This window comes from Bos javanicus, chromosome 13 (genome assembly GCF_032452875.1).
Source record: "Bos javanicus breed banteng chromosome 13, ARS-OSU_banteng_1.0, whole genome shotgun sequence".
In the NCBI taxonomy this organism is placed as follows: domain Eukaryota; kingdom Metazoa; phylum Chordata; class Mammalia; order Artiodactyla; family Bovidae; genus Bos; species Bos javanicus.
The window spans coordinates 46,246,628-46,260,452 of NC_083880.1; the positions used below are offsets into that span (position 1 = coordinate 46,246,628).

At 53.5% G+C, this 13,825-nt stretch overlaps 1 protein-coding gene across 3 annotated transcripts in view; it reads left to right on the plus strand.

The window, feature by feature from the left end:
* ADARB2 (adenosine deaminase RNA specific B2 (inactive)) overlaps window positions 1-13,825 on the plus strand; it is a 237,872-nt gene that overhangs the window by 171,026 nt on the left and 53,021 nt on the right. For all 3 annotated transcript variants that reach the window (XM_061436530.1, XM_061436531.1, XM_061436532.1), the window contains one exon: window positions 1,568-2,442. In XM_061436530.1, coding sequence (XP_061292514.1) covers window positions 1,568-2,442 — 875 coding nt within the window. The remainder of the gene's footprint in view (window positions 1-1,567; window positions 2,443-13,825) is intronic.

The following is a 13,825-nucleotide window of genomic DNA, read 5'->3' on the forward strand; positions in this document are numbered from 1 at the left end:
ACCATGTGACTGAGAACTCCAGGCATTGCAAGAAAAGATACTAGTTCTCCTGACCACCTCTCCTCTCTTTTCTTTGCTTTTCCCTCCAAACCAAAAAGAGAAAGGAAAGTGAACACAGCCTCTTTGAACAGTATGTCCAGTTATTTAACAAGGAAAAAGTTGGACGGGTGCCTACTGTTGAAACTGCATTTGGCTTGTGAAACTGGAGAGACACCCAGAGGGAGGGGGGCAGGGGAGTTGCAGATCTGGACAGCACACACGCCAAGGAGACCAGAGCGGATGGCTGTGAGGAGAGGGAGAGTTGAGTGCGTGTGTTGGGCAGGGCACCCCTCTTGCTTGAGGCAGGAAAGCATGGAGGGTGAGATGGTCCACACAACCAGAACACGTCTTGCATTTCAGTGTTATCTGACAGGGGATAACTGACTACCTTTTCAGCCAGAGTCAGGCATGTGCTTGTAGGAGCAGGCAGCCCGCTGATGGTCACTGAGGCTCTTGGGTGGGTGACCAAGGAGCAACGGGTGTGTCTAGGGGTTCATCATGGGGGTCCCCAGGCCTGGTCTCAGAACTGGCACAGGGCCAGGCTCTTTGGGGGCAGGAGCACTCCAGCCCTCTTTTCTGGGGGTCCTGGAATTTCCAGGAAATTCATTGGGAACCCCAGCTCCTGAAATAAGCAGGGGAGTTGGCCTGGACAGGCCTACAAGTGTCTGCCTCCCCTTGCCTGCTGTTTTCAGAACTGCATCTGATTCTGCTCTGTGTCAGGGGTCTTGTCCTTTACACATGTTCCCCAGCTCAACCTAACAGTAACCCCTGAGGCAAGAGCTGCCAAACCCAGTTTCCATCTTAAGAAAATGGAGTTGAGGCAGGTGGAGGGGCTGCCCAAGGTCACACACATTCACTATGGTCGTGGGGGACTTTGACCTCTCACCTTTTTGACCCAGAGCCACAGAATGACCACTGCCCTGCCCTGCAGCTTCCCTGACTTCACGCAGACTACTTGGGAGGCTGTGTTGGGAGGAGGTAATCTGCCTGTCTGCAGAAACCATGAGTGGCATCACCCCCAGAGCATGTATCAAGATAGCCTGGGAGACTGCACTTCTACCAGCTTTTATTAATTACCGATCAACACGGGTGGGGTCTTCCTCCATGCTTGGATCTGCCCGACTCACTTTAAACTTTGAGGCTGACAGATCTGGGATGATGACCAGAGGGTGTGGACGCAATCTCAGGCCAGGAGGAGGACAGGCTGGGCCTGCCAGGTGGTTCCTCCAAGATAAACCTTCTCCTGAGAGACTCAGGAGGCGGCCGCCACACCAGCCACTTTGATCACACACACTGCCTCCCCCATCCCACATCTGGGAGATCAGTAAGAACATGGAGAGCTCCCAGAGAGTTTCTGGGCACTCTGCTGTGGGTTCCAGGGGTTGAGCTGTTACTCTCTCCATCTTTACCTCCAGTTTGGGAAACTGCGGGTTATTCCCGCCTCTTGGCCCAGGTGCTGAGAGAGGTCATCAGCAGCAGGGCCCGCTGTCCCCACAGCCCTGGGTCACACGGTCTGTCTCCCCTCCAGGTACCAGCAGTGCCGACGTCAAGGAGAACCGCAATGTGAGCAACCTGGAGGCCAGGCCACCGCCAGCCGGGGACAGGGCCCGAGGGGGCGTGCCCGGCCTGAAGAGGAAGCGGCCGCTGGAGGAGGGCAATGGTGGGCACCTGTGTCCCCTGAGGCTGCTGTGGAGGCGGCTTTCATGGTCTGTAGCACCCAAGAATGCACTGGTGCAGCTGCACGAGCTGCGGCCAGGCCTGCAGTTCCGCATGGTGTCACAGACCGGCCCGGTGCACGCACCCATCTTCGCCGTGGCCGTGGACGTCAACGGACTCACCTTCGAGGGCACCGGGCCCACCAAGAAGAAAGCCAAGATGCGGGCAGCAGAGCTGGCCCTCCGCTCCTTCGTGCAGCTCCCCAACGCTGGCCAGGCACCCCCAGCCCCCGGCGGCATGGCCCCTGACTTCACCTCCGACCAGGCTGACTTCCCCGACGCCCTGTTCCAGCGGTTCGAGCCTGCAGCTCCCAGCGAGGGCTTCCCAGGGGGCCGCCGCCCCCCTGCCCCCGAGTGCCTGTCCACGGCCTGCCAGCGGGGCCGGCTCCTGGGCCACCCACTGGACCTGGGCCTGGGGGGGCCCACGGCCCCGGGCACCGGGAACCCTGTGGTGCTGTTGAACGAGCTGCGCTCCGGCCTGCGCTATGTGTGCCTCTCGGAGCCTGAGAAGCGGCGCGCCCAGAGCTTCGTCATGGCAGTCAGCGTGGACGGGAGGACGTTCGAGGGCTCGGGACGCAGCAAGAAGCTGGCCAAGGGCCAGGCTGCCCAGGCTGCCCTGCAGGCCCTCTTCGACATTCGGCTGCCCGGCCACGTCCCCAGCAGGAGTAGAAGTCACATCCTGCCCCAGGTGAGAGCCCTCGGGTGGCTGCCAGGGGGCGGAGTGGGGTGGGGGCAGCAGGCAGTCCCCCTGCTCCATCCCCCTGTGTGGGGGGCTCCTATGCCTCCCAAACAAGCAGGTGCTGCCCCTCCTGCCTTGGTGCAGAAGCTGAGCTCGGATTTGGGGACAGAGAGCCTGAAAGCAAATGTGGGAAGGGAAGGAATGCCGGGGGACTGGGCAAAGGTGATGGAGAGCTGGGCAGCCAGCTGTTTTGGCAATAGTGATGCTGGCCACAAGGGACAGGGCAGTGGGGGGAGGGCTCCCTGCCCCCGAGAGGGCAGCACAGCAGGACGGCCCCTCGGTGCCCGTCATTGGTATGTTCGGTGCCCATTGGCGTGTTCAGGGCCCGTTGGGTGTTCAGTGCCTGTCGGCGTGTTCAGTGTCCATTGGTGTGTTCAGTGTAGGTCAGCGTGTTCAGTGCCCACTGGTTTGTTTGGTGCCCATTGGCATGTTCTGTGCAGTTGGCGTGTTTGGCGCAGGTCTGGGCTGCGTCTCTGACTCTGGGGCTGGAGTTCTGCCAGAACAGAGGGCTGGGTGGGCGAGGAGCTCAAAGGGGACCCGCCCCTCCCTGCCTCAGGGGCTTGTCACCCACAACACACGAGCACCTCATGGAGCTCAGCCCCGCACAGGGGAGGCGTCCTGCGCACCATCCTGGTGTTGGGACCTATTCACCTGCCTCCTCCTCCTTCTGCTCATCTATGAGCATTGTCCCCTCTGAGCTGACACAAGAAGTCCCCCTCATCCACTTCCTCATCAGTGGGGGAGAGGTTTTTCAGTTAAAAGCCCTCAGTCTGCACGGGGTCCCTAGTCAGAGCTCGGCACTTGTAAATCTCTGCTCAGACCAGGGCATCCTCATGTCACAGCACCTCACATAGAATCCACTGTTTGCCTGAGGAGGTCATGTGTCTACTGGGGGTGGACTCGGGGTGCTGGAGGGGTGCTGGACAGAGCCCTCATGTCAGATCACAGCCAGGAGCCAGCGTCCGACCGTCCGTCCATCCCTCTACCCATTTGCCCATCTGTCCATCCTCTCATCCGTCCAGTGAGCAGTTCTCTGACTCTGGCAAGCATAGAGCATGGACGGGCCCAGCAGGTACCAGTCTGGTCCCCACAATTCAGCCACATGACGGACAGAAACTGCTGAATGGGGAACCCCGGGGGCAGCTGTTTCTCCTGCTACCTCTGCCCCCAATTCCTTCATTAATTTTCAAATGTTTACTGCACATTCTAGGAGCAAATTGGAGGGGTTGGCCCGTTATCTCCCCGTGTCTCGCCTCCCACACAGCCTCAGATGATACACAGTGTGGACAGAGGCGAGTGTTTGGTGTTGACATGAGTCCTGGCCTGGAGCATGGTGGCCCTGCTGTCCCTTCCTGACGCCCCCACCTGTCTCTCCCCCTCTCCTCAGCCCGGTGTCTCCACCTCGTCTGTAGCTCTGACCCCCCAACACCTTCCAAGGCAGCCCCCCAGCCCCTCTCAGGCCGGGTGACCTGGGCTGCCCATGAAGGCCTCCCTCCTCTGCTCGACGCTATTTAGTGAGCAGAGCCCTTCCTCCAATTCTGCTGTGCACACTCGCCCACACACACACACACCTTCATGAGGGCTGAAGGATGTCGGTGAGCCCGCCATGACGCCTTTCCTTTCACGTTGTCAACCCTGTGCTCTCGAGACGCAGGAACCGGGCGGCACTGCTGCTTTGTAATGGTCGTTTGACCCCAGAATGCAGCACATCAGTGAAAGCTGCCACCGCTAAAAATTCCTCCCTGACAGTCGGCTAACACCCACCCGGATGACGGGTATGGAGGGTAGGGAGCAGCAGGAGGCTGCGGCCCATCCATCACCCCGGGCTGTCCTGGAGCGTGTCGCCTGCTCCCCTTTCAGCACCAGGCAACCTCTGGGGCCTTATTAAGTCCAGAGCCCACCTTGGACGTGGTCTAGATTCAGAGACTCCAGGGTCCCTGTAGACACAGCTCCTCTGCCTCCTCTGCCCAGGCGTCTATGCTGTCTGCAATGCGTCCTTTCCACTCATGCCGGTCCTGGTCACCAGGGTCACAACCTGTCACCCATGTAACTGCGCCGCCAGCACCTATGTCAGGAGTCATGCCCCTGGCCCTGCTGTGCACACCCCAGGAAGGTCTGTAAGGCCCCTGCCCGAGTCCAGGGCAGGTGGGGGCGGGGCAGCGTTCACCATGGAGAGACCTGGCCTCTGACCCTGGGGTATACAGCTCAGGATTTGGCGCTCTCTGCCCTGGGGCAGGCTCAGTGCACAGGACACCTGGGGTCTTGTTCGATGGTTTGCTCGCCAGGCCCGCCAGTATGATCAGTCGGCAGTGTGGGACTTCTGGCTGCAGGAAGCCCAGGACCAGGCATCTGCAGTGCTGATGCCACACAGGTGGGTCAGTGCTGATGCCACACAGGTGTCCAGCCTCAGCCCAGAGCAGATCTCAGCGGGGCTGACTCAGTGGGTCAGAGGCTCTACCCATCCTGAGGACAACTCTAAACAACTCAGTCCCCCAGAAACCCCTCAGCTCAGACCCCAGGGATCCGCCCCCAGGGACCCCTGCCCTCGGTGCCCAGATACCACCCTTCTTGGACAAGTGAGGCTCCCTCCAGGCTGAGCACCCCTGTCCAGCGGGAAAGAGTCATTTAGGCTGGTTTTGGCCTTGAGTCTGAAGCAGTTCTGAAGAATAACATTCTCAATGAAGATTAAAATCATGGACATGTTGGATTTCCACCACCTCCTCAACATGAGGGGTGTCTAAGAACCAGGCTGGTCCCTCCCTTCAATTTCACAAGATCTGACTTCAGGTCTCTTTGCCAGAGTGACAAGAACACAGCTTTGTTAAATTCTCTACTGCCCATCACAGGCCTTAGTGAGTGGACACTGTGCAAACACCACTGATGAGGTGCCTGCGGAGACCAGGGGGAGGTGGGGGGCAGGCCTGAAGCTCAGATTTCCTCTAGGTTCACAAGAAGTGTGGATGCAATAACAAGACCACGACAGAATATAAATGCTCATTAGCTGGAACATCATTGTTAAAAGAGAAAAAGGTAAAAATCATAAGACCTGTGTCTCTGTGGTCTTATTCCTCACCCCTGGCATGAGAAGACTGGGATTCTAGGATTCACAACAGCATTAAATTCCGCCAGAAAGCCTTGTCTCTCAGTGCTTCTGCTCTGTGGAAATGGAAGAGCATCAGTCACGTGATAGAGAAGAAAGTGACTGAAAGTTACAGGGATCTGGCGGGAAGGGGAGGGGAGATGGTGATGCACAGCCCCTCGTGTGAAAACCACGGGCTTGTCTTGCTCCGAAGTCTTTCACCCTCAGTGCTGCCCTTTCTTTGTTTGTTTTTCTTTCTTTTTTTAAATTTCCATGTCAGGCTGCGGTGGTACTAACAGTGTCTGAAAGATACAGTCAAATCAGGCAGCACACGTTCTCCCCAAGGGTGGGAGGGTGTGCGTTTGAAACCAGCTACCAAGGCTGCATGCTGACCAAGCCCTTTGCAGGTCCTCCCAGGGAGCGGATGGCCCCGGCCAGGCCTGGCCGTTGGTCAGGTGCCCAGAACACCTTCTCTGCTCCCTGATGGCACAGCTCTCTGCTGGGAGGGGGAGCCAAGGGACATGTATCATCATGGAAATAAAAATGCCTCCAGAGGTCAGCCCTTTACCGCAAACTTGGATCTGAGCTCCAAGTTTAGACCCAGGGCTGACTGCATCTCAACCTCAACAGCTGCACTTGGGGACACAACAGAGCCCTCCCCTGCTGCCCGGCCACCTCACAGGTTGTCTGGTTTCACACCCCTGCTGACCTCCACCCTACCCGCAGAATATTCACTGGTGTCACCTCGACAGATCAGCAGCAGTGGGCCCTCAGATTTCAAATGGGCCTGAATTACAGAGGGTGGAAATCACACCCGCTCAGCTTCGAGATGGCTCAATACCATCCAAGGTGTTTTCCCCTGAGGACACCCCAAAAAAGCACTGGGACCCTGTGAGGCCCCCCTCCTGAGCCCCAGTGGCCTCACTCCCCCAAATGCTCCAGTCAGCTCTGCCCTGGCCACGTGTCCGCCGCCGGGTCTGCAGGGGCCCATGGTCCCAGCAGCCCATCCACCTCCCTTTCAGTGTTTCGTGCTTAGCCATGGCCATTCTCCCTGAGGCGAGGCCATGATTGTCCAGGAAGCCTCCTTGCATTCAACTCCTTGGCTCCATCTGTGATCTATGGCCACAGACACCCTCTTGTGGTCCTTGTGGAGGAAAGAGCAGCCTTCTACCCTCCTGCCTGTCCAGCCAGCACTGGCCTTCCCCACATCCTCATCTCCTCAGTAGAAGCACTGAATGCCAGACAGGAGTGATGGGTCCCCTGGCTGCTGTCACACACGTACCCTGGCCCCTGTCTCCAAAAACCCCTGCAGTGAGGCTGCTGAAGGCTCTGTAGATGCTAACAATACATATGTGCATTGACACAGTGCACATACAATGTGTACACAATGTAACTTATATGATACAAGCTATACATGCAGTGCCTACACAATAAACTCATACAATCTATACAATGTATACACAGTGTCTATACAATATAATTTATATGATACAATTTGTACAAGGTACAATGTATACAAAATATAGCTTATATGATACAATCTGTACAATGTATATCCAGTATAATTTATATGATACAATTTGTACAATGCACACACAATATAACTTTGATACAATGTATACACAATATAATTTATGTGATATAATTTGTACAACTGTATACTCAATGTGTACACAATTTAATTTATATGATATAATCTGTACAATGTATATACAGTATCTACAAAATATAATTTGTACAACACAACCTATATAATGTATACACAGTGTATATACAATATAATCGTACAATACAATGTACACTTGTACACTTAAGCATGATGGATACAATGTACCATCTACATTTATATAATAGCCCCAGCATCTGAATTTCTACTGAAGTTTGACACAATTGAAGTTAGAAGAGATAATTGTGTCTTTAAACCTGTATGTTCCCCATCCAGTGTTTGGTGTCATCAAATACAGTTAACATGAGTGTTGATCAATTAAGCAGAGGCTGTAAACCAAGCTTCCCCACTTGCTCACGATTCCACAGCCACGACTGACACTGGCAATGCCGGGGTGACCTATAGTGATGTGAGGAGCTGATATGTATCAGACACTGACTGTGTCACATGTTGCTGTACACACTTTACATATATTAGCACATCTGAGCCTCACAGAACCATGGAGGGGGCCCCACTCATGAAATTCTCCAGCCAAAGTCTGGCTGGTGAAGCTGGGAGGAGGATCACAGGAAGGCGGAGGGCAGAGACCCTCCGTCAGGCTCCAGGCTGCCCACCCTGAGTTCCCAACACTTTTACAGGTTTGTCGAGGAAACGGATCCACCTGAACAATGGGGCAGTGCATGGCCTGTCATGGTGGGAGTGACACAGGGGACAGAGTGTGCCAGAGCAGGAGGGCCAGCAGCAGAAAGGGGGCTCCCAGGTGAGGGCCCCAAAACAACAGAGCAGAGGAGCAAGCCGACTCCCTCACGAGAAGATCACCTTTGTCAGCACAGAGCCTGCCCCTGGCTGTGTAGACGGCAGGCTTTGTGGGGAGGGACGGGCCCCCTCTTCCTTGGGGACATGTTGTCACAATGACGAGGACGGACAGCAGAAAAAAACACGGCAACTGGGAGGAAGCCCACATGCAAAGAGCCAGAGGAGACAAAGGGGAGCATCCCCAGGGGGACAGCACCTCTACCCATGGAGCTGGGGGCCTGCACACGATGGAGGGCGGGTGCCCAGTGGCCATTTGCCTCTGCCCTGCCCCCAGAGATGGACTGTGGGGCAGCCCTGCTCCACAGAGGTCCCGCTCCCTTTCTGCTTGGCCGTGAACACCCTGTTGTCTCAGGAGACTGTCCTCGAGCAAGAAGCAAATTAACACCATTCTTATCAGAAGCCAACGGCACCCTACCCCTGTGCTCAGGGTTCAACGTCACGTGTGCACTCAGGAGAGTAGGGACATGTCGTCAATGGACACTCCATCGCTCTTCTGAGTGACCAGGACATCTGTGCCCATAGAAAGCCCTCCTTCTAAATGGATGTGTTGACTGGACAATTGTCAAAGTTTGGCACAAAACCCCTCTACCGGGGGCTGGTTGTATTTGGGCCGTGTTTGGTGGTGTTTGTCTTTCATAATCAAAGCAGTCGGGAGGCAAGCAGGAATACAGCCCAGGGGCCATGTGGGCGATTACACAAACAAGGACAGGGATGGACAGAGGCTCTGACGGCTCCCGGAGGAAGGGGGCCCAACAACAAGGCCCCCGCCTGCTTCCCTGAGTCAGCTCAGCAGAGGTGCGGCTGTGTCAGCATTGACCCTGCTGCAGACCAGATTGCATCCGCTTTTCTCCAGGCAGAGAGCTGGCTTCAGGGAAAAGTTGCTGTGACCCTGCAGACAGGTTATGGGGGGGCAGGGCGGGGAGTTGTCAGCCAGGAAAGAGACTCCGACAGACAACAAAGCCATAAGCCATCTAACCAAGAATTGAAAAGAGTCTTAGGAGGGAAGATGCTTTGAATTCAGACTATGGAACCACAGAACGTGCTGGTGACTGGAGATGAGTCTAGACTGACGTGAATGTCCAGGTGAGCAGCTGGCAGATCCCAGCCTCCAAGCCCTACAGACAGCATCTGCCCGCCACTCCCCAGGTCGAATGGCTGGGACAAGACAGCAAGGAAAGTTGTCTCTTTCCAGCCTAAAAACCATTGGCCCCACCGCTCCGTCCACTCTGACAAACATGAAGGAGCCTCCCAGAGGCCTGGACTATTGCCAGCTCTCATCATAGGAGCTGTGGCTGGGGGGAGCCACCCAAAATGGGAAATTCACACAATGAAAAAATTCCAGATCATTCTAGACAATACTTCGGATGGCCAGTTGGGCCTGATTCAATTGGGCAGTTGGGCCTGATTCAAAAAAGTTACATATAACTTCTGGTTACATATAAAACTCACAAAACAGGTCTTTAAATAAAAAGGGATAAGTCTCTTGGAATTCATTCTGAAATGGCCCAGCTCCGGGGTCTCCTGAGTCTGGCTCTGCTGTCAGGCCACCTGCTCTGTCTCCGTGGTCAGGGGGAGCCCAGCAGAGTGGGGAGGGGCTGCCGTGTGCACTAAAGGCCACGGCCCCCGAGAACAGCTGATGAAGACCAGAAGTAATGAGCCGAAACTTCTCGAAAGTAATTCTTCCCCGGACTAAGGACAATAATAAAACTCTGCCTGACATGGGCTACCCTCGGAGGACTAAGAAAGGGTAATTTTTCCTGCAGAGAACTTCTGTGGTCTTCTGAGGGTGAGTGGGCTGCAGAAGTGTCTCTCCGAGAGGAACACCTCGTAATTCATGAGCAGCTGAGCCTAAACGGAGTTGCAAAGGTCATTCTTACTTTATAACAAGAAGAAATATTCCAAGAACCCTCAAGCCCTTCATTTTCCTCCCGCAGCCATGTGGTGCCCATGCATCATAATACAGAATTATCTGCCTTTCTAAAGCAAGGACTCTGACTTTATGAACATTTGGGGGTTCACATGATGTTTGAGAAATCTGAAGGGGTCCAGTGAAAGGCACTGCTTAATATCCTTCAACTGCTTAATGTCCTTAATGTTCTTCAACTGCTCAGGGCATTAAATAGGCACCAAGTACGGAAAACCTGAACAAACAAAGATAAACATGATAAAATGCATTAAGTCACAGTGAGCATGAGAGATGGACAGGAAAATCATCACGATAACGAGGTAATCGCCTTAATGGAGATGCTGCAGCATTCCGCTGGGGTGTGTCTGATTACTAAAGGGAGTGACATTTTAAGTGCGTCACAGAGTCCCGTGGTCTGGGAGCCTCCTTGGGGGATCTTACAGGGATGCAGAGAGTAGTTCATTTATGCATTCCATGAATTTGGATGACCGCGTGTTGGAGTTTCTGAAAACGGGGGACACATCTAGAAATCACTGGATTTCACAAACAAATTCTTTTTGAATAAGAGTTAATTATGTTTTCAGTTGTAATGAAAATATGTGGAAACATGCTATGAATGGTCATATTAACCACAGCAGCCAAACGTTAAGACCCACGTGGCAGGCAGTTTATTGTGATGCAAACACGTCTGAGTTCCTTGTGCTAAATAGGATGAGCCGGGCAAAGAGCTAGTTGCAGAAACAGTGAAAAAACTGGGGGCTGCAAATTTTGCCTTGATGACTTTTGAAATCCGAGAAAAGTGACAGAGTTCTTCCTGTTACAGGAACTGATTTATTCTTATAAGACATATAAAAATATTTCCTAAGGTTTAGAAAAGGCATAAATGACTGTCAAGTTTTGTTCATAGTCCCACCCATGGCTTGCCAATAGCAGGCCCACTGGCAAAGACATCGGTTTCCACGTATCCATCCATCCATCCATCCATCCATCCATCATCCTACACATATAAGGGACAGCGCTCTGCCCCAGGCAATGTGCCAGGGGCTGGGAACACACACAAGTGTGTAAGAGGAAGCTCTGGCCCTTGAGTGTTTTCCAAGTTGTGGCCCAATGTCTCCTGTGTAAGGTTTGCCTGGGCGCCATGTTTAAGAGCAGAACCTGGCCCTTATTCTGAAATCACCGAATCAGAATATCTTGGGCTGCATTTTTAACAAGTACTCCAAATGATTCTTAGTCATGCTAAAACTTCATAATGAACATTGGGGAAGGGTGTAAATGAGAACAAGATACAAAACGTTCAGAGACGAAGCCAGTGCAGAGGTAACTCCTGCTACACTCCGGCTACTTGTTATCTCTTGTTCCAGAACCTGAGTGATAAGCACATCTGTTACGAGGGTTATCTGCACTTACAGAAGGACCACTGGGCTGCTTAGGTCCAGTTTCCTGTTTCACCAGGTGGGCAGGAGAGGCAGGAGGGGGCGGATTCGGGGTTCAGTTCGGCTGCCTTTATGCCCCTTCAAATGGGAAGTAACTGCACTCAAGCATGATAGAGCAGCAGTGCAGAGAAAGGGGACAGATAGAGGGACAGGCAGGGGAGACAGACAGGGAGACAGAGAGGGGACAGACAGGGGGACAGACGGCAGAGACTGACAGGGGACAGACAGGGGGACAAACAGGGAGACAGACAGGGGACAGACAGGGAGTCAGAGAGGGGAACAGACAGGGGGACAGAGAGAGAGACAGAGAGGGGGACAGTCAGGGGACAGACAGGGGGACAGACAGTGGGACAGACAGGGAGACAGGGGGACAGAGAGGGAGGCAGATGAGGGACAGACAGGGGGACAGACAGGGGACAGACAGGGGACAGACAGGGGGACAGACAGGGGGACAGACGGGGAGACAGACAGGGAGACAGGGGGACAGACAAGGGACAGACGGGGAGACAGAGAGAGAGACATACAGGGGGACAGAGAGGGAGACAGACGGGGGACAGGCAGTGGACACACAGAGGGACAGACAGTGGGCCCACTGGCCTCTCACCGCAGTCTCGTCTCCCCAGCCAGTGCAGACAGCCAGCCCCTCCCTTGTCTCAGGGAGTCTTCCCCGCCTACACTTAGTGACCATGTGCCGCCGCTCCACCGCCCCAGTCTCCTTCCTCTGTGCTTTGTCTTTGTTTTCCTGCAAAGTTTTCTCTGTTCAACACAAATGCTGTGCCTGTTTACAAGTGTTAAGTGTTGACAGGACAAGAAAAAGCACAGAGATGTGAAGACAGTCACCTCCTGAGCCCACAATCACTCTCATGACTCTGAGCTATACCACTGCACACAGCGGTGGAGTTGACATGGTGGCCCGGACGTGGACCCAGAACCCAGTGTCCGGGCCTGACTCTCGTTCACCCACGATGCCATCTGCATGCCTGCGGGCCCCATGCCCACTCCCGCTGCCCCTGGAGGCTGGGAAGGCCAGGGTCCCAAGACACGGGGCTCGGTGGGGGAAAATTCAGATGTGTGGTGCACACGGGGGCACAGTCCCTCTGGCAACACAAGGCAAAGTCTGGTTGGTGGAGTGTTGTGTAAAAAGGAACAATTACAGCACCAAAGTCACCAAAACCATGGAGCGAGAGCAGAAACTGAGTGTGCTCAGCTGGGCCGGGCACATCGGGTGAGGTGGTGGTGGGTGAGAGAAGGGTCAGCACTTCCTTCTGAGCTTGGGGCTGAGCTCCAAGATGCTCGCTTGCAGCCAGAATGAGGGGCCCATGCTGCCGCCAGCAGAAGTGTCTGAGGGTTGGCTATGCGGGCAGTTTCTTACCTTCTTCTAAGGACAGGCAGGAGACAGGGAACAGCGTGGAAAGCCCAGAATATAGGAGAGGAAAATGGTAACTATGAATCAGATCAATGACTTTTAGTCCATAAGTTAGCAAAACAAATTGTTTAAAAATCTGGGATTCTTTCTCAAATAAATTGATTCATCCTGTCCAAATTCACTGCAGTAACCAGTTAGTGGTTTCTGTATTGAACAGATAACATCACAGAACCAAAATCACAAAGACGTGTAAAAGAGGGAGTGGGGTGGGTGGAAGGCTGTGGTCCTCAGTGGCACGAATCCCCTGCCTTCAACAGGCGAGCGCCTGCACTGTCCTAGGGTCCTTTGAATTCTATGTCAAACCATCAAAAATACACCGTTCTCAGTTGGAATATTTGACATCTATTAGACACCAAAATATTAGAGAAGGAAATGGCAACCCACTCCAGTGTTCTTGCCTGGAGAATCCCAGGGACGGGGGAGCCTGGTGGGCTGCCGTCTATGGTGTCACAGAGTTGGACACGACTGAAGCAACTTGGCGGCGGCAGCAGCAGACACCAAAATAACGCCAATGGTTAAAAGCATTTCCAGGCTTCCCTCTGTAGATTTGGGATTTTAACTCTCAGGGTGACTGATCTTCATGTTTACACGTGTTTAAGTGGAGGAATCGGTAAATGACATTCTGAGTCTCATGTATCCACATCTTATACAGCGTCCTGATGTTGACAAGATCAGCTTTTCTGGAAGCAAACAGCCCAAATGGCAACCACCATGTCTCCTGGAAAGGAGATTCCAGAAAAAGCCCTAGAAGCTTTCTAAGGAATTCTGAGTGGATGAGTCTGTGGGTCCATACTGATTAGAACAGTGTGCTAAAGTCCCAAAGTGTGGAAGGCGCAGACGGTTGAGAACCTAGATGTTTCAAAACTTTGTATTTTAATCTCAGTATTTTATAACAATTTTATTGAGATATAAATCAGGTAGCATAAAATTCTTCTTTTTAAAGTGGTTTGTGGCATATTCCCAGAGTTCCGCAGCCACTATTGTGTCTAATCTTAAGACATTT